Source organism: Musa acuminata, chromosome BXJ2-2 (assembly GCF_036884655.1).
Source record: "Musa acuminata AAA Group cultivar baxijiao chromosome BXJ2-2, Cavendish_Baxijiao_AAA, whole genome shotgun sequence".
Lineage (NCBI taxonomy): Eukaryota > Viridiplantae > Streptophyta > Magnoliopsida > Zingiberales > Musaceae > Musa > Musa acuminata.
The window spans coordinates 27811647-27836048 of NC_088339.1; the positions used below are offsets into that span (position 1 = coordinate 27811647).

General features: G+C 36.1%; 3 protein-coding genes across 6 annotated transcripts; 2 read left to right on the forward strand and 1 right to left on the reverse strand.

The window, feature by feature from the left end:
- The first annotated feature begins 3149 nt into the window (after positions 1 to 3149).
- On the forward strand, positions 3150 to 6323 carry LOC135605773 (uncharacterized). Its single transcript, XM_065096230.1, has 3 exons — positions 3150 to 3488; positions 4109 to 4431; positions 4510 to 6323. The coding sequence occupies exons 1-3, from the start codon at positions 3290 to 3292 to the stop codon at positions 5179 to 5181; spliced, it is 1194 nt and encodes a 397-aa protein (XP_064952302.1). The 5' UTR covers positions 3150 to 3289; the 3' UTR covers positions 5182 to 6323.
- Positions 6324 to 7884: 1561 nt separating this feature from the next.
- LOC135605774 (lipid phosphate phosphatase delta-like) lies at positions 7885 to 11401 on the forward strand. 4 transcript variants are annotated; one of them, XM_065096231.1, is made up of 9 exons: positions 7903 to 8139; positions 8220 to 8526; positions 8715 to 8810; positions 8916 to 8990; positions 9119 to 9249; positions 9439 to 9542; positions 9728 to 9856; positions 9956 to 10071; positions 10688 to 11401. In XM_065096231.1, exons 1-9 carry the CDS (start codon positions 7916 to 7918, stop codon positions 11093 to 11095), a joined length of 1590 nt encoding a protein of 529 aa, XP_064952303.1. In that variant the 5' UTR covers positions 7903 to 7915; the 3' UTR covers positions 11096 to 11401. The 4 variants fall into 4 exon arrangements, with proteins under 4 accessions (XP_064952306.1, XP_064952303.1, XP_064952304.1 ...); XM_065096232.1 differs by having other exon boundaries at positions 8229 to 8526; XM_065096233.1 differs by having other exon boundaries at positions 8237 to 8526.
- Positions 11402 to 13269: 1868 nt separating this feature from the next.
- LOC135605776 (serine/threonine-protein phosphatase PP2A catalytic subunit-like) lies at positions 13270 to 24402 on the reverse strand. Its single transcript, XM_065096235.1, has 11 exons — positions 24058 to 24402; positions 22643 to 22699; positions 22255 to 22338; positions 22038 to 22109; positions 19449 to 19520; positions 19222 to 19262; positions 16352 to 16418; positions 15425 to 15616; positions 15263 to 15352; positions 15060 to 15167; positions 13270 to 13602 (listed from the first exon to the last, which is right to left on the reverse strand). The coding sequence occupies exons 1-11, from the start codon at positions 24151 to 24153 to the stop codon at positions 13537 to 13539; spliced, it is 945 nt and encodes a 314-aa protein (XP_064952307.1). The 5' UTR covers positions 24154 to 24402; the 3' UTR covers positions 13270 to 13536.

Below are 24402 nucleotides of genomic sequence, written 5' to 3' on the forward strand. Positions count from 1 at the left end.
TAAAAGTGAAAAGAGAGAAAGAATACAAGAAGTGAATAAGAACAACTATTCGCTGTGCATGGAAGTGATGGAAGATCATGTTGATATTCCAAGTATTCTTAATTTGAATAATGTGGTTGATATCTATTGATCATGACCTTGAATGGGACCAAGAGGGCAATAGGTAGGTAGGACAATATATTAGAGCAGATGATTGCAATATTTTACTAGTGATATCTTGATCTTTGGATTTTAATATTCCAAATAAATAATCAACTATTTGAATATCACATTTAATAATGGAGCACTCTAACATTGACTAGTGGTGCTTAATTATTGTTTCTTATCCTTTAATATAAAATTAAGTGGCCAACAAGATACAAGTAGCATTCATGGCCACATCACACTTAACAAGTACAAATAAGCATCAACCACATTCACAATATCTTATCTCTCTCGTTTCCTAGTAAGAAAGCATAATTATTCCTTCTAACCCTCGTTATAATAATCAATTAGTGATAGAAAATAAGTCTATGACTAATATAAAATGCACAACAAGCTTAATTAGGTTTTAACGGATGATAACATACTATCGATCGAGAGAAATATTTTATGTATTTTTTTTTAACCGATGATAGATAACATGATGGATCCACAATTAATAATTTTTTATCTTCTTTTATTATTATTATTATAATACAATTGAATATTTTTCCTATCATTTAAAGAATGTTTTTTAACTGTTAAATCCTTGGCAGGAAAGCCATATGACAGAGGCTCAAGCTTTTAATATATTATAATCCATAATGAATGGTCTCTTTCTTTATTGTTAGGTCATCCATCATTCACGATATTTTAACTCTCTCTCTCTCTCTCTCTCTTTCTCTCTCTCATTTCTTAATGAGAAAGCATGAACGCTTCTTTAAACACGTACTGTTAACAGTTCAATACAAAAACTGTGTCTACTGCCGAATTATATTCTTGCAAGATAAGCTTTTACTATATTGTAATCCATCAGCTACTATCTTATGTTAGCATGACCGAGTCATAGTGTAGTGACAAACTAAGCCAATACTGTAATATTATATGTAAAGATGGCAGTTGCCAAGACCACTTTGTATAGGTTATTATTCTTTGAGTTGCTATAGTTTTTAAAGTATAAGTGAGGAAGTTCAAAATTTTATAATAATTTATTAAAATTTTTATCGACTAAATTAGCTGACATCTTCGATAATATATCACTTGCGTAAAGATCGAGATGAAGCCTTCCACAATGGTTTTATTATAACCATAGGTAATTCTTAGTTTCCATTACCTTTATGTTGATACACAGTTAAACAAACCTATACGGGATGTACAAGTAAAAACTAGATAAAGACATATTTTATTGTACGTATGGGAAATAAGGAGTCATGGAAGATGTCAACTCGATAAACTTTATTGCAATCAAATCATTTTATATGCTATGTTATAATTTTAATGACAAATTTATGTCAAAATAGAGTATTTTATTTATCTTGACAGTTCGTGCTTTATGTCTGCAAGTAAACTCGAAATGCTGGCTTCAAAACCTACATTAAACTCACCCAACTTGTTGGATATAATTAATTTCGATTTTCTCAAATTTATTACATATTTATGTTTAGAACAAACTCCATTGATTATAATCGTTCATTATTATTGTGTTGGTAAAAAGAAATAACAATTTGATTTTATTAATGATTTTATTCATTCTTGGTAAATTTTGGCTCGAGAAAAATATTACGGATAAGACAACTAATACATGAAAGAAGCTCACGAGTCTTCGAGGCACTTTTGAGGTAAAAATGTCAAGCTATTAGGATGTCACATGTATAAAGATTGAGATCGAAATAGATTTTTCGATTAGTAATCTCGTGTTGATAAGTATGAACGCTAGTAGTTAAAAAAAAATCATCTTTTCATTATGTTTAATATGAGATTTGATATCTAGTGGTAATGTGACAAAATATTTTATAAAATATTGAAATAGGAAGTAACTCGTGAATGTCTTTAACAATGTCTGATTGACTTTTTATTCATGATAAGTGGTATAATTTATAATTACATATCTTGGATTCCTGTCCACGTGAGCAAACAGTTGAATGACAGTTTTTATAATACGAAAACTATGTATCATAAGACGAATGACTAACGATGTTTACCCTATCAATTACAAAAAAAAAAAGATGAGTCATCTTATTATAGGTATATGTGTATTCAAATTATAAAAATAAAAAAATCTATCATTGTCGAAATCTTATTATATATATATATAATTCTTTAAAGAATTAAAGAAATGTGTGATTTGTTTTGGTGTCCTTTTCTTCGATTATGATATTGAATGATTTGGATGGATATATCATATGACTCATCACCGAGACCGACATCATATTAAAATTCAAATTCTTAACCAAAATATCACATTTTTCTTAAGGAATCTAAAACAAAATTCACGGGTGACCCCACCATCCACCGAGAAAAGTGTCCCACTTGGAATCTCCAAATTGGGTGCACTTTTGCCATCAATTGTCACTTTCCACGCCACATCTTTAGAAAAATAAAGTCCATCTTAGTTTGATCCCAATAAAAAAAAGGGGAAAAAGTGGCCTCTTTTCTTGCTTTTGGTTTTGGTTGATTGGGGAATATGCTCCAAACATCCTTCACTTACAAGCCTCTCTAATTTCTAATTATATATATATATATATATACATATATAATATTATTTTTTAGTTTTAAAAATGTATGAAATATATTTTTTAATAAAATATTTATATTAATTAATATATTATTACATAAAAATGATAGATCTTTGTTGAAATATCTAAGTTGATTAATATGTCATTGTATTATTGATATCTCTTAAATTTAAATCAATATGTATGACATTTGATGTAATAAAATATAAATATATTTATATATAAAATAAATAAAATTTTTAATTATTTATTCTCAAAATTAAACTCTTTTCAAGATAAGAAAACACAGATTAAATATTTTGTTTATTAGAAATGCATTGTTTCATAAACTAAAACAATTCAATAATATAAACAATATAATAAAAAATCGCGGGGGTATTCGCATGAATTTATATTTTAGTTTTCCCATCACTCGTGTGGGTCCCTTCATATGGGTCAGAGATCGGAGGCCACATTTTACGAATCACCAAGCAGGTAGCGCACGCGGTGACCTGCTACGAGTACATGAACCAGCTGCGGTACGCCGCCCGAGGCCGGGAGTTAAAACGGCGCCAGCGGGAAGGAAAGAAGGACGAGCGCCGAGCGGGTTCTGGATGGCGACGGAAGCGCGCGGCGAAGAAGGGTGCGGCGGCGGGAGTCAGTGGACGGCGGTGGCGAACTGGATCGTCGCCGGTGGGTGTCTCCGGGACGTAATCTCCTTAGACACCTACGCGAAGGACGCCCCTGCCATCCGGGCGATCTCGACGCCTATTCTCCTCCTCCGGTCCGGCCTCCTGCCCTGCGAGATCACCAGTGAGTTCACCGATCTTAATGTTGGAACTCATCTTCATCTTGGGTTATATGACGCAACCCATCGAGAATGAGAATGCCTCGACTGGGCCTTTGATGTCGTCGTGGCTTTAGTAGATGCTTATGCTTTTTGCGTCCCCTTCCTTTGGACCCTTTAAACCCTAACGAGTCGTTAGATAGAAATGGGTTTCTACAACCGATATAAGGAAGATCTCTGTACTAGTGAACTCATCGAGGTTGGTTCTTAGATAAATGCTTCTTTTGCTTACCTTTCGAATCGACAAAGCAATAGCTGTCCTGAAGACTTCATTTAATGTCGAAAAGCATCCTCCTTTGCATGAAGAATAACACAGGGGTGAACTCTTGCTTTGGAGAATAGCTTTAACAAATACTTCGTCTCAGCCTCCGTGAGCGGTCGAGCCCTAAACCTATTCTCAGGCCCTGTTGATTGATAGAATAATACTACATCTTCTGTGGGCTTTTCTTGGTTCTACATCACTATTGATTGTAGGTAGATGCACTTATTATAGTTAGTATACTTTGTGTAGAGTTTTGATTCATTCATTACTAAATTGCAGCATTTCCCCTCTTCTAAGTTAATTTAGCTATTATGTGCTTCGCAGTTTGTTTCAATGAAAAGTGTAAAATACGAAAGATCTATGTGCGTAGTACAGCTCAAGCATATGAGATATACCTGTGCAACGTGCACTGTCGCGTTGCTGCAAAGGAAGTGGCACCAGTAATTGCTACTAATGTGGCTTCTGCTGATTGTGAGAGTGGAAATCATGCAACTTCAGAGAAGAAAGACAAGATGTCTCTCGCTGATAGTAATTGTAAAAGTGAAGATGATTGGGTAGAAGGAAAGGTACCTGATTCTCCCTTGCATGATCAGAAAACAAATGTTCCATCAAGGCAAGCTGCTGGAAATTCCAAGAAAGATTTTCAGGTAATTGTTGTTGCACATCATCCTTGCATCACTTTACTTTGTCGTGGTAATTCTTAGTTTTTAGCTTGTAATTTGCAGATATATTATGAGGCAACAGCTGATATTTCGGATGCTAGTCCGACTATGTCTGTTACACTTCGATTTCTCTCACTTCAAGCTAAGACCTATGTTCATGTATCAGAGATTTACATACATGCCGACCCTGTTGTAACCACTGAAGCAGGTACTCCTGTCCATACGGGGAAAAAGTTTGGAGGAAGTTCTCACTCGGCCATGTTTATGCCCAATCCTTTGCCATTGTTCAAGTCAGCAGAAATCATGCAGTTGGGATCCAGTCAGAATATAACAGAGAAAGAAGCATCTCCAAGTGCAACTGTTCGGGAAGCCCATGCAAGGCTTAAAAGTGGACAATCGACATATAATGGACAAAGTGACCTTGATCAGGTGTCAAAATCTTATGCTCGAGACAAATTTGTAGCTGCTAATCATATCGAAAGGGTTCTAGATGAACTGGTTTTAAGGGTGACAAGAATAGAAGCATTCTGTTTAAGATTGGAAGAAAGCTTGCTAAAGCCATTCAATAGCATTGAGATGAGACTTCAGCAATTGGAGGAGCTATGTCATACATATGCTGAAAGAGCCCAATCTCGTCGGCAAGGTGCTTGTTCAAGGATATCAGCCCCAGAATTTATATCAGATGATTCTGATTCAGAAAATAAAGACAGTTTCAACTTTAGATCTGCATCATAGGCTGATACTGTTCTTCATGACCCATCATCACCAGCTGATGTCACAGAGCACCTGTTGTTACTGGCTGCTGGTGTCATGGCCTCTGTCGAAGATGATGAGTATTTAAATTATGATGCTAGTTTAGCTACTGATTCAAACTGTAGTGAAGATAAGAAGCTGTCATCCGTAGCCAATGAAGACAAATGAGTATAATAAAGATGGTTCTAGTTTAGCCTCTGATTTGAAGTTTTGAACTTTAGTGAAGGTACAAATATCTCATCCATATATTGTGCATTAGCTTCAGCATTGGGAGCACTTCCGAGCTCAAATTCCGGCCCTATTATGATGGAGCCTTAGAAGCTTTCTGCTGGTGTTGAAAGTGGTTTGAATCCCTCTCCTGTCAGACTTCTTTCTAGTGGAGCTAACAGATCCACCAGCACATTGAGTGAAGTGAAGTGAATGGGGAAATAACTGTTGGTGACTCATCAGTGTCTGAAGCATCTGAGATTGCCAGAAATTCTGACTGGGATAGTGGTTGTGATATATCGTGCATTTTGAAGGGATCTGCAGCTTTAGATGACTCTTCACTATCTGCTGATACCTTGGTCTCTTCTTTGCCTTCCCCCTCAAATGGATTCAGGTAAGGCACCTGAGTTATTAAATGATGATTTTATTAGTTGTGGTGATACTGCAGAGCCAAACAATGATGGTTCCTGCAAGGATCAATGCATGCAGCTGTTCTTTCCTTGAGGAAGTTCAAAACTTCCAAGAGTAGCTCAGATGTGGCAACCATCTCATCTGACCCTTGCAACCTTAACATGAGTGAACCATCTTCATTCATAGTTGAAGTTCCATGCGAAGGAACTGATGGGCTGTGTCCTGGAAACCATGAAACTGATACACAAACTCTGGTTGATTCTGACATCAATGCCTTGCAAGATAAAACTAGCTTGGACTGCAAGTGTGACAAAATCGAGTACTACGTCCCCTTTGTGGAAGGTCCGGTGAGGGAAGGTGATATCCTAACACTTGTCTAGTCTCAAAGGGAGTTTGATGAAACTCCTACATAATTGGCCTATTTCTACTCGGCTACAGATTTGTCATCTTATCATTTGCCATATGGTTACCACATCTGTAGTACTAGATATTCCATTTTTGTAGAATGCATTGGGTTATTTTGCTAAAAACATTAGAAACTGCTCAATATGTTCTGTTTGATAGTGAACTACTTTTAACCATGTCACAATTTACACTCCTAAAAATGGTTTCATGTTTTTTTTATCATGTTTTCTCAAAGCCTTCTGAACTTGCACAACTTACTTTTTTTTTGTGGAATCCAGAAGCATCAAGCATATGCTTCACAGGTTTATTTGGCAGGTAACTTCTGATTCAAGTCTATCAACCCATTCACAAGTCTTCTTTTCTTGAAACAGATTTGAAGTATGACATCTTCACATAATTTCAGATGTGAACACAGTTCATGTGATTTAAAGCTGTGTTTGAAAATATATTTATATTTTAATATATATTTGAAAAAAAAGACTTAAGTGAATATGTAGCATGGAATACTTTAAATATTTGATAGGTAATTGATAAAAAAAATATATTTTAATATGTATTGATGTAAGTATTGTTTGGTAAAATTATTTTTTTAAAAAAATTCAATGATAAATTTATTTTTAAAAATATTTTTAATATTTATTTTATAAATAAGTAAATAGATAAAATCAATGAATGAATGTTTGTAATTTCACAAAAAAAAAATTGGTCTGGTACAAATACATAATAAATATAAAATATAATTATATAAATGAATGTAAAATAATTTTTAAAATAAATAAATAAATAAAATTTTATCTTAAAAAATATAAATCATATTGGTTTCTCACTAGATCATCTTAATAATCTTGTAATTTTAAATAATGTCATACAGTCTCTTGAGAATTTTAAAAAAATATTAATATTTCATAAATAATGAAATACTAATATTATCATATTAACATTTAAGCATTTATAATAATAATATTATTAAATATCGATTTATATTTAAAATATACTATTCATATTTGAAATATGAGTAGTCATCACTGTACTTTCCACCTTCATTTCCAACTGTCATTGCCAGAATTTAAGAGTTACACGGATTATTGTGATCCCTATTCGATTATGATCTTAGTTGGACCAAGTAAAACCAGAGACATTAAACTTATCTGCTAATCACATAGCTCCTCTTAGTTGGACCAAGTAAATCCAAATAAAGTAGGGCAAGAAATTGAGGATGCTTCCCTCTCAATTGCCTATTAACCTTCGAACAAGAAACAACCGGCCGATACACATCTGGCACACAGGATTCCTTTTTTTTCTTCTTTAATTTAATCATACAGAAAGAATTTGATTTAAAAGACTCAAATGTCATTATCCAAGAAGAACAATATTTCTTTTAGAGAAGAAGAAGAAGAAGAGCAAGACTTGTCCGTGCTGCCCTCCGTCGTTACCCTGTCGTTACACCTGTCTTGTGATTGCAGATGAAACTTGGCGCCCGCGTGGAGCCCGCGATGGGGCCCAACTCTGCTCCAATCATGAAGGTGAGTGGGGATGGTTAATCTCTGTCCACCGATTAGTCTCGGTCGACATTAGTAGTCCTCCCTGATTCCGTTTCCGCAAACGCTTACCTGTTATGCTAGTGGATGCAGATGAGGGGACCCCATGTAGGGCCTCCCTCCAATCGTTTACATGGGTGACCGGTTTTGTGTGAATGAAAGTGACACGAAAGACCCATCCATTCATTAATCTCGGTCGCCCGAGGAGGCCGTCGACGTCCAGACTCTGTCACCAGAAGCCCCCCAAGAACGAAGTTCGAAGTCTCCGTTCAACCCCACGACCGCTTCTCCACTGCATAATCTTCTCGTCTGTTGGATTCAGATCTCTTCGACGTCCAAAATCCACCAAGAGACCGCCAAAAACGACTTCTTTGCATCGGTAGGACGTCAAAAGAAGCTTTTTTTTTTTTTTCCTTCTGCTGATTTCCAGAAGCGCTATTCCAACCCGCCCATTTATAGCGCTGCAAGTTGGGTAGGACGGTCTCGGAGGCTTCGAAGGCCAGATAGCGCACAGCTCGGAGGGAGCGTTCCCGTGGGAAAAGTTGGGACCTTTTTGCGGGATTGGAAGAGATTTCTTGTCGGAAGCAGGGATCGGAGAGAAATGGAAGGGGGTGTATCGTTTTGGCCGGCGTTGATGCTGTCTTCGATCTTGGGTTGGGCGGTGGCCTCGTCGTTGTTCGATCTCACCAGGAGGGTGAGAGCCTTGACGCAGCCTTGGGTCACCCGCCGCGTGCTCGCGGATACCCCGTCGATACTTCGGGTGCAGGTGAATCCTAAAGATGTGTTGGATTTTCTGTTTTTGTATCGGGAAAATTTTGGGATCTTTGTTTCCTGGGGAATTTTGTTGTTTGATTTATGACACGGGCAGCTGACGTTTTCAAGTTTTACATACAATTGTGCTCAAGGTAGGATTTTGATCCAAATTCTGAGGGTTTCTTGGTTGATTCCCAACAGAGATTCCACCACGGGTTCTTGGACAACATGTTCTCGGTGCTGTCATGCGGTGTATCGGTGCCATTTTATACAGGATTCCTTCCTATTCTTTTCTGGGTAGGTCTTGTTATTGTCTTATCCTTGTTCTCCTTTTTTTTCCTTTCCCCCCTCTCGGATGAGAGAATAGATACTGAATTTTCTTGATTGTTGGTAATCCTCTAGAGCGGGCATAGCAAATTGGCCAGACAAATGACCCTGTTGATGGCTTTCTGTGACTACATGGGGAATTCCATAAAGGTATATTTGATATTAGTTATAAGCTGTTGCTCTGATGGAATAATCTGGCAAGTGATCTTTATATATTTCTTTTTCATGCTACTTCTGGTTTTTTGCTTTATTGAACCTTTTGTGGTATGAACACTTAGGATGTGGTATCAGCTCCTAGACCAAGTTGTCCACCTGTGAGAAGAGTGACTGCCACAGAGGATGAGAAGGAGAATGCCATGGAATATGGATTGCCGTCTTCACACTGTCTGAACACTGTTTGTCTGTTAGGGTAATTTCTTCTTTTTCATTTAGTGCAATGATTTGTCACTTTGTCATTTACTTTTCTTTTCTAAAACTAAGTTCAAAGATTATACGATCTCATAAGTTGACAACAACAGCTTGCCTGGTATTTTTCACACTGCAGTAAAATGTAATGGAGTATCTCATAACTTTGATTAACTATTTTTTGTTCTTGCAGATATATGTTGCACTATGTACTGGCACATTATCCGCAAAGAGATGGAATTGATATTGCCATTTGGTTTGGGCTAGTTTTCTTGTTTGTCATGCTAATTGGAGTAGGTGAGGTGACTTCCAATTCGCAAAAGTTATTTTGGGTATACCACTAACAGCTAATTGGAGTAGGTGATATGAACCATATTATTTGTCTGTGAAAGAAAAAAGAGATCTTATCTTTGGTTTCCAAGTTGGATTCTTTGCATTCTTCGAGGTGTATGACTTCTGTTCTTCTTTGTTTATCCATTCAGGGAGGGTATATTTGGGCATGCATAGCTTGATCGATGTTGTGGCTGGAATAAGCTTTGGGCTTGTTATCTTTGCCTTTTGGTTGATGGTTCATGGATATGTTGATGAGTTCATCATCTCTGGGCAGAATGGTGAGCATCAAAACTCTAACGAGCATTTATTTTCCAACGTTCTAGAGTTAATTGTCCATGTTGATTTTATGTTGTTTCTTCTTTTCATTTGTTTTTCAGTTACATATTTCTGGGCAAGCCTGTCTCTTCTATTGTCCTTTGCATACCCTAATCCGGAACTTCCAACCCCAAGCTTTGAGTACCACACAGCCTTTAATGGTGTTGCATTTGGAATAGTAAGCATAAACATCTCTCTTTTTTTGGCCTTGCTTCTTTATAATATTTACTGCTTTTTATCATGTATCATACATTTGATATGTATAATGGCTAAATTCAGTGGCATAGCAATGGAAATGTTGTTGCTGAAATATATATTTGTATATAACTGGCATAGTTAGATACAAATATGCATGTGTGGTCAATTGGGATGTCGCATTCGATTCAGGATTTATTCCACTGTGCACTGCTTCCAGAGTTGACTCATTGCGTTAGCAATGATAAAAATTGACTTGATGACCTGAGGATGTAGAAATCTCTGCAAGCTTATCCTCCTAGTGGGCAAAATCAGAAAGATCATTACTTGTTTGAAGATCCTGTAAGTGAATCTTTGAAAGATAATGGGATAATGATATTGCACAAATTTGGCTCCTGAGAAGGCTCGGTCAGATGAAGGAAAACACAAACTTTGCTATCCTAATAAGCTACCGAAATGATCATATCTTTGGAGAGAAAAATCATGTATTATCTTTCTATCAGCCTGGCAACAAAATGGTTTCTCTTTTATTGTTCTTTGATTATGTATTCAGTAACGTCCAAGTACAAATGCTATATCTAAAACTTTTTGTCATACAGGTTACTGGAATTCAACAAACATATCTTCATTATCACCATGATAATGTTCCACGGATCTTCAGCCCCCAATTACCGGTTGCAGTATTCCTAGGACGAGTATTAGTCGGCATTCCTACCATACTTATTGTGAAGTTCTGCAGCAAGGCTATTGCTAAATGGTTGCTCCCTATTGTTTGCAACACTTTGGGTATTCCAATAGTATCATCATGCTATGTGCCAACACTGAAGGGGTCTGATAGCAAGGACAAGTCTGACGGTAAGCAATCAGGTTATCTTCAGAAATTGGTGACTCTCTTCCCTCAGAAGGCATACGATGTGGACACCGGAATTAGATTTCTCCAGTATGCAGGCCTTGCGTGGTCGGTGGTCGATTTGGTTCCCTCCCTCTTCTCTCATCTCAATTTGTAGCAGGTTTACCTCGCATGAACACAAGTCTTCTCTCCGTTTCATGGAATTCAGAACTTCACATTTTGCCTCGAAGAGTCTGTAGATTAATTTTTTTTTTTTTTTGTCATTTGGCTGTATAAATTTGTGTCTAATATGAGAATACTTGCGTTATGATCACTTACTCGATATCGGGTGTTAGTATGGTGCCACAAATGGTTTGTATAAACAATCTTGATGAGCTGGCATGGCCCAGCTAATGTATGTATATAATCATCATGTTTCAATGACTACTTTGGAGAATATATTGGCATTATTGTATCAGCTCAATTCAGACTGGTCTCAGTGACTTTGAGGTTCTCCGAGTAGCCTTTTGTATGTGCTTCATGTAGAATTTGCAAAGACAAGTACAGATTAGATTCAACTCACTGTAGAAAGTAGTCTCCTGTATATGATTTTGATGTTCGATGTACAAAGCATCATCTAAAATCCAACTCAATTTACAAAGCATTACACTTTCTAAACTAAATGTCTTACCTTTTCGGATGAGCAACTCTACTGGAATTCATCTATCAAGTCTTAACAGGAATATAAACATTAAAATAGGCTTTACATGAATGAATATATGTATATATATATATCACAGGATTGCCATCTTAGGTGAGGAAGAAGAAACTGGCAAGTTGTGCACTTGCAGCGTTACATGGGGCGCTGCCAACCTGTTTGCGGCCGACGTACATCTCAGCACCCCTTGAGAAAGACAACGAGGACGCGTCCCATTCGGACAGGTATGGTGTGTCCCGTTCTGCACATGCGAGGGATTCCTGCGAACGCTGGCGTAGCATGCGGCGACAACGAAAGCGTTTGAGATTGACCAAGAAATTACAGGAAACTACGAGCTGCCGTATTTTGACCGAGTCCATCGCAGCCGAGCAATTAAAGGGAAACCACGGGCTGCCTTGTTCGGCCGTCGGAATATGGTGGGGCCCGCAAGGCGACCTGACGGGGAGTCCGAAGAAGCTCGATAAAACAAATAGTCTTATAAAGCGACAGCTTTTATAAAAAACAAAGAGAATAGCTATTCTGACTCCGACATTAATCACTTACCTCATAAATGAGACTAACTATATATTAACTATCATTAATATTTCAGTTCCAATACTTACATATGCTATATTTAATATTTCAATTCCTATATTTTATAAGTTATATTGATATTTATATTATTATAAAAATAAAATATATAAATCTATTTATCTTTGCATCGTCAATTTTTATCAATCGAAACATGAAAATAAAATTAAAAAAATAAATAAATTTAATATTTCAATTGATGATAATGAATGATATTGTTGCTAGAAGCCACAAGTGACTATTGTAGATGAAGAAAACGGTAACAAAAGATGAAAGTCATACGATTCCTTTGTTGCTAGACAATTGCATCGACATCGATGCATAATGACTCTTACCTCCTTCTCTTTATCCATAATAATCATTAAAATTATTTTTTTTATCTTTTATTTTTATATTTTTATTGATATAATCAATATTAAATATAAAAACATAAATAATAAAAATAACTAACTATAAAAGATAATATATAATTAGCCCACGTAAACGAGCAATCAACATTGTGACACCAACACTGGTCCTCTTTCAAAGGGCATAATATCATTTTGCTTAGGAAACATTATAACAAAGGCAGGAAGCATTATAATACGAAGGTACAATTTAAGTAACAATACATCCACAAATAAAGTAACTATTATTATTATTATTATTATTATTATTATTATTATTATATAACACTTGTATTATAAAGCCCAAATGTTGTACATGCCAAATTACGATTCCAACTATTTTTCAATTAAATGACACTGAAATAATCTACTAAATATTTTTAGAGAGTTTGCCTCCGTACATTGCTCCGGTACTACTACTCTCCGAAAAAATACTTATTTGGTAAACAACTTCTGTGCATTCTTGTAGAAAAGAAACCCTTGGCGAGAAATGGTTCAGGCACGGTTCCAACATAGAGAAGCAGTCACTTACACACAGACGGAAGGAAGAAACAGATCTAGAATCGTGGGCTAAATCTATGATATTGTCGAAGCAACTCCATACGTTAAAAGTTCCCTCTGCAGGATGAAAATGATTCCAGCAAAAACGAAAAGATAACCAGAAAATGGGAAAAGGGGTGGATACCAAAGAATTCCCTTGGAAATGATACACGCTGCTACATTGTCAGCCTTGCTACCTCCAACAACAATGGAACCCCATTAGAGGTACAGCTTTCAACATCAATATACATCTATTCCATCCAAACCACCAAAGCCAAGCAGCTTGGAATAAAAATGTCAAACTGATCGTAGGATCCTGGGAGGGAACTGTCTCCAATCACAATGCCATTTAGCAAGCAGTGCTTGCTGTGAGGAATCAAGAATTCAACTCCTCCACTAGCTGATTTACAGGAAGTAGTCAGGAGTTCTGCGAGACACATCCGGCTCTCCTCTCCTGGGGGCTGGCTCAAACTGCAACACAAAAAAGCTAGATCAACAACAGGTTTATCTTCTAGGGAGGAAAAAAATCATTATTCAATCTAGCTAAATAATGATAGCTGATGTGCTTCAGCCCATAATACCAGCCTAAGTTAGTCGAAAAATTACATGGTAGCTTAAGTGAGAAGCAATTGATCACGTAGCATCCACCTCGAGCCATCCTGAGCTAAATCTTTAAGTTCACCAAAAAAAAAAAGAGCCACGCTGGGTGTACATGTCATCTACACCCAGCTTGTGCTACTAGGACACCTTGATGCTATTCAACCGATTTGAGAGGGAGCAGTTTTTCAGTTGTGCACATTTTGTGTAGGAAAGCTTCACCTTGATGGACATTAATGTTCAGCATTTTTACATAACAAAAGTAATATAAGCAACATTTCTGTTAGTATAGGTGCCAATGTCTGGACAATCAACATTGAACCCTCTCATACCTGGGCATACGTATAGCCATTGGACTTCAAATGAAAACACATTATTCAAGGTCTAGCCAGGTGTAAAGGCAGCTTAAACCCATTTGGTTTGGTGATTGGTTCTATGTTACTAGATTCTTAATTTGCCTTGGTCTGACCATGTTGACACAAACAAGGATACAAAGAAACTTCACAAGTTAGATGTATTAACAGTTTAACATGGCAAAAAAACTAGACCCTGTGAGGAAGATTTGTCACAGCTTAAAACCAATTTAGCAAACTACTGGAGGTTAGCATCACAACAAACATCCAAAAAATATATTCGGAAGAATAAAAGAATCATCCAAATTACCAAAGCATTGAGAACATTGTCACAGGCAAATGATTGTGCAGATATGAATATTAACAAAGTGACAAAACTATATCCCATTGAAATTGACCAACTGTAAGTTAAAAACCAGCTACAACCACTCTAAACAAATTCATGAGTCATTTGCTTGAAAGTAGTAGCCGATCCAGTCTTGCAATATATACATGTGAAATATGATTTTACCATTATGTCTGATAACCAATAACCGATCAGACATTCTAGAAAGAATTATCAATATCAAAAACAACAAATTGGCTTATGAATTCAAGTGCTTTGAAGTAAACTGTACTATTATTCGGCATGTCAATCCACTCTTGTCATGTAGCAAAACACAAGTGTTTGTCTGGTTGTAGACTACAACAGATTTGAGATAACATTTTCAATCAGATTCTTTAATTCCTTCACAAAGAAGTGTTCAAATCCCTTCATAGAAGTGTTCCGATTCTCATAATGATCTTCATTTTATGTCAATATTGGATGTAATCACCAATGTGAATATTGAAAAAATGTGAACCTGTTGGTATAAAAAATAAATGAAGGCTAAATACATGCATTCGAGCATATTGCACACATGTAAATGTGTGTGTGTGTGTGTGTGTGTGTGTGTGAGAGAGAGAGAGAGAGAGAGAGAGAGAGAGAGAGAGATCCACCTGGATAAATGTATGGTCCTTACAGTCATCGACTTCACAGATGGAGGCCATGTTACCACACCGATAGCAATAATTTGGTGCACTAAATATAGTCACTACCTTTTGGTCCTGTTTTAGGCAATTAAAGTAATTCAAATTCTGGATTACCAGAAGACAATGCAGAAGAATCACACTTAAAAAGACAAACAACAAAGGGTAGTTACATGTCCCCAGTTGTATCCTTCCATGACTAATTGATGAGCTCTTGCTATCAGCTTAAGGTTATTGGTGTGGTTAAACTGCTCTGATATATCCTGAAATCACCAGAAGTTTAGTAAAAAGATGACCATCAAACCAATAAGGAAGAGGAAAGTGTGTCATTATACTTGGCCAAAAGTATATCCAGCACCACGAGGAGAAATACCCCAACCACATCGATCATCAGGGTCAGACCATAAAAGATCACACATAGGGCCCTCATGCGGAACTTCTTGAACACGATCAAAGCTACGTATACTATCAAGGGTTTCAATAGATGGAGATAATCCACCATGCAGGCAAAATATTTCAGATTCAACCTGCACAGACATAATGAAAACTTTTCCAAGTCAGATAGCCAAGTTCAAGAGAGCAAGGTCTGGAGAATCAAGAAACAGCCATCAGCAATGGCTATTAATAGGCATAAACACTCAGGTACCCAAGTTGAAAAATCATGAGGAACACATTTACAGCAAAAAAAAAAAAAAAAATCAAGCTGCATGCAAATTGATCTTCAACAAGGGAGAAACGATGACACTAGCAAAAGAACATAAAGAAATTAGTTGTCATATAAAGAAGACTTTCTATTTTAGTAATTTGCACTATAAAAACAATCGCAAAAGAAGAAAATATGAGCCACAGAATAAAATGCATGTCTTTCACCCAACAATTAGGTACCCATGTCACAAAAAATAATATAAATTCTTATCATAAAGAAACATTATTATTACGATACACTAACTGAAGCTTCCAACATAATTAACTCTTTACTGGTACAAAATCATTTATATCTATACAAACCATTCCTTAAGAAGATATTCTTTTATATATTTCATCTCTCATAGTTGCACTTGCACTAGTCCATGAGAATAACAAAAATAATCATAATCAACTAGTGTTCAACAAGAACACTTCCAGAATCAGCTTACAGAAGTTGCACATGCAAATTAAAACCAAAAATGCCACCCTGATATTAGCAAAATAACTGAAAGATAATAGTATCCAAGACAAAAATTCATTGACCAAGAACAGTAAGAAATTTTCAGAGTACCAACCAGTGCTGTCAATGGGAAATAATCAAATAAATCTGTGAAGGTCTTCCATACATTTGCATTACCATATCTGCCATAACATAATGAAAGCAAATGTTAAAAAGTTAACTTAACTTGGACAAATCAATATAGGAACACGAACAAGGGGAAATTGACAAGTCCCATGGATTTCATAGTATATTCTTTGTTGTAAAATCAACAAGTAACTGGTTTTGCTTTCTTGTACAACAAAACTCAACATAAAGAGAAAGCAGGATTACAACCACGGAATTGATGTCTTGTGTACTACCAGTGCACTGGATTTACTATAATCGAAGAATAAGTCCTTGACCGCACTTGTATCACCTAAACCAATATTTTTTCTCTTATTATCATGCCTCAGTAACACATGTTTGTCCATTTCCACAATTAATTCTGCCCGTCCAGGGAAGGCATGTATATTCCCATTGTAGTTGATGAAATGCGATATAAACTGGAATTACTTGGACAATGATTCTGCAATCATCAATCTTCCCCATTTGCCCCTTGCAGGGGGAACACATCCAATCATAGGACAGCACAACACCTCAGAACTGGGACACCTGACACTTCTGACCATTACAAATATATTTCTTAACTATAATTACCTCACAGCAAAGGCAATGATACTACCACCTTGGTATGTCCTGCACTTATTAAACGAGGATATAATAACATGTTTGCAATATGCAGTAAGCTTGACTATCATTGGTCCACTTAAATGCATATAAATTTGTTTTCCAAAGACAAATTCCAGGTGTTATCATGGTTTTTAATTTCAATGTGTATCACCCGGTATGGGCGGTATATACCGGTCCGAGAGCCTCTTGGCATGCAGACCACCCCGCTACCAGGCAGTACCAAATTTTTGGCGCCATATCGAGTAATAACAATAAAAAAATTGACCATTACTGACCTGTACCAGGCGAAATCGACTGGTACCGACCTTCTAGCTATTTTAGCTAAAATAGCTGAAAACACTAATACAATATGTATTAGTGTTTTTAGCTATCTTAGGGAGTGGTACACCTCGATATGTACCATACCGAGCAAGGCTTGGTACATCGGTACAGATTGAAATTACGAACCTTGTATGTTATAGTACCACATATAGTGCAACCACACAATAACACCAATCTACAATGTTGTAAAAAACCAACTTTGTACAAAATATGCAAATTATTTCAACCATGAAGACATTACACCAATCCATAAAAGTTGCATATTTCCACAAATATACAATAACATAATCTTTTCTCCTTTATTTGTTTTTTATCATGAGTTCACTCAACATATGAATTATGTAAGTTCACCCTAACCCCTAACTATACCAAAGACCCAACTCAACATAATCTACGGAATTGTCCCTAGTTACATATGGTCTATACTCTATATAATTGCAACAGAAGGCACATGAAAGGGGGCATCTATATTACTCTAAATACTAACAACAATCTAATAGTCAAGAGGGTGGGCCATATTGTGATAGAAAGATTGCTCCTTTGCAATTTGGATGGCCAAGATTCAAGTCATGAAAACAACCGCTTTCCTCGAAACGATTAGACCATACACATTACTCCTACATAGGCATTGATAGGAGCCTTGTATACTGGACTTACACAAATTTCTAGTAGAATGGAGACAATAGCCAACTTAAGGGACATCTATCTGTTTCAAAATTTAGCAAGGGTATATATATATATATATATATATATATATATATATATATATATATATATATATATATATATCTATTGCTTCCTACTTTCTGAGGGTAAAACCACTAGATTGAAATTAGTCTTCTGTAATGTCAGATCATTGAATTCACATGGAGAATTTTGAAATGCTCCATGCTATTATGAGACTTGAAATTGATTATCTAGTAATTTCTAGGCAGAAGCCCAAGAAAACAAACATAGGTAGAGAATACCAATGAAATTGTCTTTTGGATGTTATATTTCTGCAATACCATGATATGGCCTTTATATTTCTTAACAAACACTGATTTAGGCACACATGCCCTGAAGAATTCCCCAGAAATGTCTTGATTTAACAAGACTGAGCTAATATATGCGTGAAGTGATAATGTCAAATTTAATGTAGCTTTGCATGATGCCCAAGAAAACAAACATAGGTAGAGAATACCAATGAAATTGTCTTTTGGATGTTATATTTCTGCAATACCATGATATGACCTTTATATTTCTTGACAAACACTGATTTAGGCACACATGCCCTGAAGAATTCCCCAGAAATGTCTTGATTTAACAAGAATGAGCTAATATATGCTTGAAGTGATAATGTCAAATTTAACATAGCTTTGCATGATGGGCTTACAATAATAAAAATACAAGTCATTTTGTACAACTATAGTTTCATCTGCATGTATATGGATCTTCAAAGAACAACTGTTGTATGAGACAAACTGTAGAAATATGTAGTAGATAGTTCGTGGAGCTGTACAAGGACAACCAAATTTGTCATGCCTATCACCATGGTTCAGTATGTGCTGAGATGCAGTATGCCAGAAAATTACCAGCAACCATCACACACCAACCCATGCTAGAGGTGTCCATATACGGCCACACAAACTATTAGCCTTTGCTAGGCATATAGGGTTTGGCACCCAACATGCCATGGAAATCATACCCAAGACTGCTTAATCACAAGTACAGAACAAGCACACGTGACTAAATATTAAACACACAGATTCACCAGTAGCACGTATTTCAAGTAAGAAATTCCATGGACTGGCAGAAGAGAAAAAAATATGCAAAGCCAAATCTTGATGTGAATGAGAACAAATGGGATATAACAAATATGAAAAATTGAATCCAAAGGCAGCAAGAGCTTACTTTCTTAAACATTCATCATAAAATCCATAAACTTGGGTAATCTGCAATATGATACAACAATCTTCAGTTAAAATCTATCTGCAATATATTTAAGAATGATTGAACAAAAATCTACAAGTCTAATTGACCAATATTATAGTCAATTTCTATCCATCATACATTCTGCAACAAAAAAATTAGACATAAACACTGTCAGCAATGATAAAGAAAGAGATAAACTGTGGTACCTGACGGCTCTCATGGTTTCCTCTAAGAATGGTAATTCGCTGAGGATAACGAACCTTGAGGGCCACCAAAAGCTGTTCATGTGAATCCACCAATGTGTTATCTCAAATATTCAAATAAAGATGTAAAGTTACAAAATGTTCAACAAGCAGAATATCCTAACAGAACTAAAGATGCACTATAGTAACCCAAACAAAAAAAAATTCATTCATTCAAATATAATATTTTCAGTCATGTCAGAAAATACAATATGTGATAAATATGGCACAACATGCATATAACCTATAACAAGAGTTTTGATTGTGTTTCAGCTAGATCAACCACAATAATTCCAGCAAAACACGGAAAACCACATGCACATAAGCACGGCCTGAGGTTAATAAAGTGTCTCAAACATAAAACCAACTCGTTCAGACATGATGCTACCATGTGATAATAACATTCATAACAGTCATAACATCCAAGTTCGAAAATAAAGCGAAAAATGTTCAGATTGTTCAAGCTGAGATATGCAGGCACAGATGCAAAGAAAGTGATGCAAGATGTAGCAACATTGGTTATGAAATTGCACACAAATTGAAGATTATCATCACAGTACACTAACACATTGGAATATAGAAGTGCATAACTAGGGATTAGTATGGTTAAACAATGGTACCATCTAAACGTGAACATGAGTCTGTCAGACATGTACAAGTACCCAAAAAAAACCAACAGTAAGGATATCTACCTCCATGTCAAAAAAAAACTCTACATCAAGAAAAGAGAAGCACATACATTAACTATTAAGTCAACAACAATAACAATTTTCCAACCATTTAGTTCCAAAAGAACCATGTTCACATTTAGTGATTTATGACAACCAATGACAATACCGTTCCAATAAATGGAAAACAGCAATAACATATTGGCTCTCTCATTGAAGTGTTTTTGCAGTAGTTGGTAATAAACATATATTTTAGCATAACATGGCATGCATGCATGAAGACAAGCAAATACTTGCTGCAGTTTCTGATATTGCAAACAATCTATACAAACCCAATTTTTAAGCTTGCCAACAATAGCATGCCTCATTATCCACAAATATATAATGCCAATCTATACCCCTCAAGATATGCATAAAAACATTGTCAATGCATAATCTAAGTAGGATCAATAAAAACATTGTCAAAATTTGATATATTTGAAATATATATCAAACAAATTAGTTAAAAATATATTAGCTCGTTATCAGATGATCATTATAATAATGAAAAGAACTTATAGTTTTTCCATAAATTACCAAGAATTTATTAAAAAAAGAAGATAAAAAGACAGTCTACTGCATGAGATTTCTGCCAATGCAGAATCTAAGTAGGGCCAATACACCACCTTCCCTCTGCAAACTTTATTAAAAACAGACCTCAGTGTCTAATGCCAATTAACTATGTACTTTGTGAAATTGTTATAATCTTTCATTTGCATTTTCAAAATTGTCTCTGCATACAATATACATAATGACAGCATACCTGTTCACGCACATGACAACGCAATCTTTCCTCCATTGAGCTCTGTTGAAAACATCACTAGTCAACCTTTCTTGTGTTCTCCTATATCTTTTTATTGTATTACTAATTCCTAATTGACTCACATCACTACCAACTCAGGGCAGATACGTGAAATGGCTAATCAAATGTAAAGAACTTTACAGGCCCAAGAAACTTATTCACATTGGGCTCAAGGTTTCAATCAAGGAGACGGGTATCTATGTCGAAAGGTCTACGGCAAGGCACTTGCCTCAGCACTTTGAACCTTTCTGCCAAAGGAGTTTAGGCTTGAGACTAGTTGGAGTAACAAGGTTTTTTCTTACTTTATTGTTCCTCTTTCTGCTTTTTTATCTTTACTTGCTCTCTGCTTTCTTATCCACCAACGTACCAATGTTGACATGGTAAGGATGCTATATCATGTGCAAATTGCACATGCGCTAACAGCCATTGGCATTTATGTGAGAAGGAAATACTTGGGAATATCTATAATAAAATTGCAGCTAATACACACTGATAACTTATATTCTTGATTTGAATTTATAGAATGTATCTTTCCAAAATGTAATGGTTAGGATTAGCATCAGCATCCACATAAGCAGCTTAATCCTCAACATATGAAGGTTCACATATTATGCATAGAGATGCAACCGTGTAATAAGTTAAAAACTAAAAAGGAATCCATCAGGAGGGCTTATAGGAAGCAAAACATATGAAACACATAATCCCAAAGAACCAACACAAAGCAACCAGTACTCACTGAAAGCATATGCATGATGTCTCTTGGGACTTGCAACCTATTGAATAATTTACAAACCAAACATTGTTTTAGATGAAGCAATTTTTCTAGTGTAGAATCATATTAGTTGAAATATCTGGATAAAATAACAATGTCTACTACAAGTTTGAAACCAAAAACACTGCAAGTCTTGCGTTCTTAAAGAAAGTGGCAGATTTTCTCTAAATGACAATGAAATGTAGGGAATATATATGAACTTGCATAACAACATAGCAATAAAAAATTACAATTCTTGTTGACAGCATAATAGAAGAGAGGTGCTATCTTACCGTAACAGTTTCAACAGAATAGTATCCACGGTCCACATAATCACCCATAAATAAGTAATTTGTATCTGGACACTAGCAACAAAAAAAAAATCATCAACTACATAGCTAGACTTAGGAGGGCAGCTTACATATAATCTACTGTCAGAAATCTAAATCAATTTGATCCATGTTAAAAAAAGACCAGTGACATTTATGCAGAGTAGCAAACAAGAAGTACCTTCCCTCCAATTCGAAACAGTTCCGCTAGATCATGAAATTGCCCATGAATGTCACCACATATTGTCACAGGGCTCTTCACAGGCTGAAATGAAGTCAAGTAGCATAAAAGACAATTGCCAAAATAGTTCATCAAATTTGTCAGGGAATATGCACCCAATCATAAATCACAAGATACTTTGAGAGAGAGAAAGAATTGAAAGAAAAGAAAAAAAATTTAAGCTGCCATAACAACTAAACATTCTTGAACCCTATTTTAAAGTGAAAAGAAATCATAGAAGTTGAAAAATACTAAAAGCAAAGTATTATGGTTCCTTTGTTACAAAAAAAGTATATACGAATAAGGAAGTTTGGAATTAGCATAATGTACCAATAAGATAATGCCTTACCTGAACATTGCTTTCTTCCATCAATACCTCCTTGGCTTTTTCACACAAAACCCTAACCTATATCACAATATCAACATTAAAAGCCGAGCAATAATTTAACAATTAAATGGCAACCGAACCAATAACTAGATATAAAAAATTTCAAGAAGTCAAAGACAGATACATAATATACGATGATGAAACAGATCTAATATGTCCAACATTATAATACAATTATTCTTAAAGCTTTTACCAGCAATGGAAAGGACAAGAAAGGCAGACATGTAAAATTTTACAGACAGATCAATAATTTTACAGCTACCGAAAACCAAGAAACATAATAAATTTCAGCATTTTAAGACTTAAAAATGAGGCAGCAAAAGTTTGGTGTATAAGGTAAGGTTGTCCATCCTGCAATCTCAAGGCTTTTTGCAATGCCAAATTGACATTACTCGACTTCTGAAAGAGTTACCACAAAGAAGGGTAGAGAAGTGCCATTGAGAGATGGATTACAAAGAGAAGAAGTAGGTGTTGTTTGAGTTGACTCTAGAATACAAGAGATTGTCACAAAGGATATTCAATTGACACCCATTCAGTGGAGATGGATTATGGCGCAATTGGAGCAGAATTACCTACTAAAGGAGTCGGTGTTGTTTGGAACTAGCATGGACTAAAAAGTAAGTTCAAGAGACTGTGCTTAGCCTAACAAAATTTAAATGCAAGAAAATTATTGAACCACAATCTTGTGTTGGTAGATATAATGACAAGATAACTGATATAATTGCATTAGAACATAAATGCTACAAGAAACTATCTGTGCAGAGAATAATCTAGACAAACTAAAGTCAGTCGATGCAAATTATGATACACAAAGAATATGGGCCAAAAAAAATTATCGAAGAGAATTATAACACCCCAATTTAATCCCACATCAGAAGTGGACAAAGACTAGCTGGTCTGATGGGTGTTCTACTATTAACTTAGGCTTAAGCATTCCGGATGAACGAAAATAATAGGTCAGTTATCCAATCAAATCGAGTCTTAATAAATGATATAGAGCCGACCTAATATTGAAGAATGATGACAGACTCGAGACTATCTATGGATAAGGCCAAAGGGCACGGTACGACAGGATTTGATTCTGGACTATACTGGACCTTGTGGATGAAGTCAAGCCCGTAAATAGAGAAAATTATACCAACCTAATTATAAAAAATCTTTAAACTGATCCAGATTAGATAACTAAATGTCCGAAGAAAAAGAAGCTTCAGCTCTTCGGAAATCTCGACTCCGAATCAGATCAGGAATCGTTCCTGATCTGCCCCAAATATCCTTCCTGATCTAAGACAAACATACCAACCACGATCCGCTGAGATCCACACGGATTCGAACATAAAAGGGCACCAAGAATCGAAAAAGGCCAGGGAGGTGCAAACCTCTTGTTCGGAGAGCGGCTTGCACTGCATGAGCTGCGCGATCTGCTCGTCCAGGTTCCCATGGGAGTTGGGCGCCAGCACCGCGTTCACGCTCATCTTCTCCTCTCAAGCCACGAACGCCACGAGGAACGAAAGCCCTAACCCTAGGTTTCTTCGTAGCGTGCCGGATCCAAATCCCTCTCTTTCAATCGTACAGATCTTTCCCTCGAAGGCGAGAGATGGCGGAAGGGGCAAAAAAAATTAGAGGGGAGAAGGGTGGCAAGGGCAGAAGAAACCTTTCGACCTCTGTCGCCGGTTTAATCGTCGGAGAGAGAAATTTCTGGAATTAAGAATTTGCCGTTCGAA

Coding starts and splice junctions, on each gene's coding strand:
- LOC135605773 (XM_065096230.1), top strand. CDS start 3,290: ATGGCGACGGAAGCGCGCGGCGAAGAAGGGTGCGGCGGCGGGAGTCAG. Junction 3,489..4,108: donor CCTGCCCTGCGAGATCACCA/GTGAGTTCACCG, acceptor TGTGCTTCGCAG/TTTGTTTCAATGAAAAGTGT. Junction 4,432..4,509: donor ATTCCAAGAAAGATTTTCAG/GTAATTGTTGTT, acceptor TGTAATTTGCAG/ATATATTATGAGGCAACAGC.
- LOC135605774 (XM_065096231.1), top strand. CDS start 7,916: ATGAAAGTGACACGAAAGACCCATCCATTCATTAATCTCGGTCGCCCG. Junction 8,527..8,714: donor CGTCGATACTTCGGGTGCAG/GTGAATCCTAAA, acceptor GATTCCCAACAG/AGATTCCACCACGGGTTCTT. Junction 10,072..10,687: donor ATGGTGTTGCATTTGGAATA/GTAAGCATAAAC, acceptor TTTGTCATACAG/GTTACTGGAATTCAACAAAC.
- LOC135605776 (XM_065096235.1), bottom strand. CDS start 24,153: ATGAGCGTGAACGCGGTGCTGGCGCCCAACTCCCATGGGAACCTGGAC. Junction 22,700..24,057: donor AGCCGCTCTCCGAACAAGAG/GTTTGCACCTCC, acceptor ATTGTGATATAG/GTTAGGGTTTTGTGTGAAAA. Junction 22,110..22,254: donor TGTTTCGAATTGGAGGGAAG/GTACTTCTTGTT, acceptor TTTTGTTGCTAG/TGTCCAGATACAAATTACTT.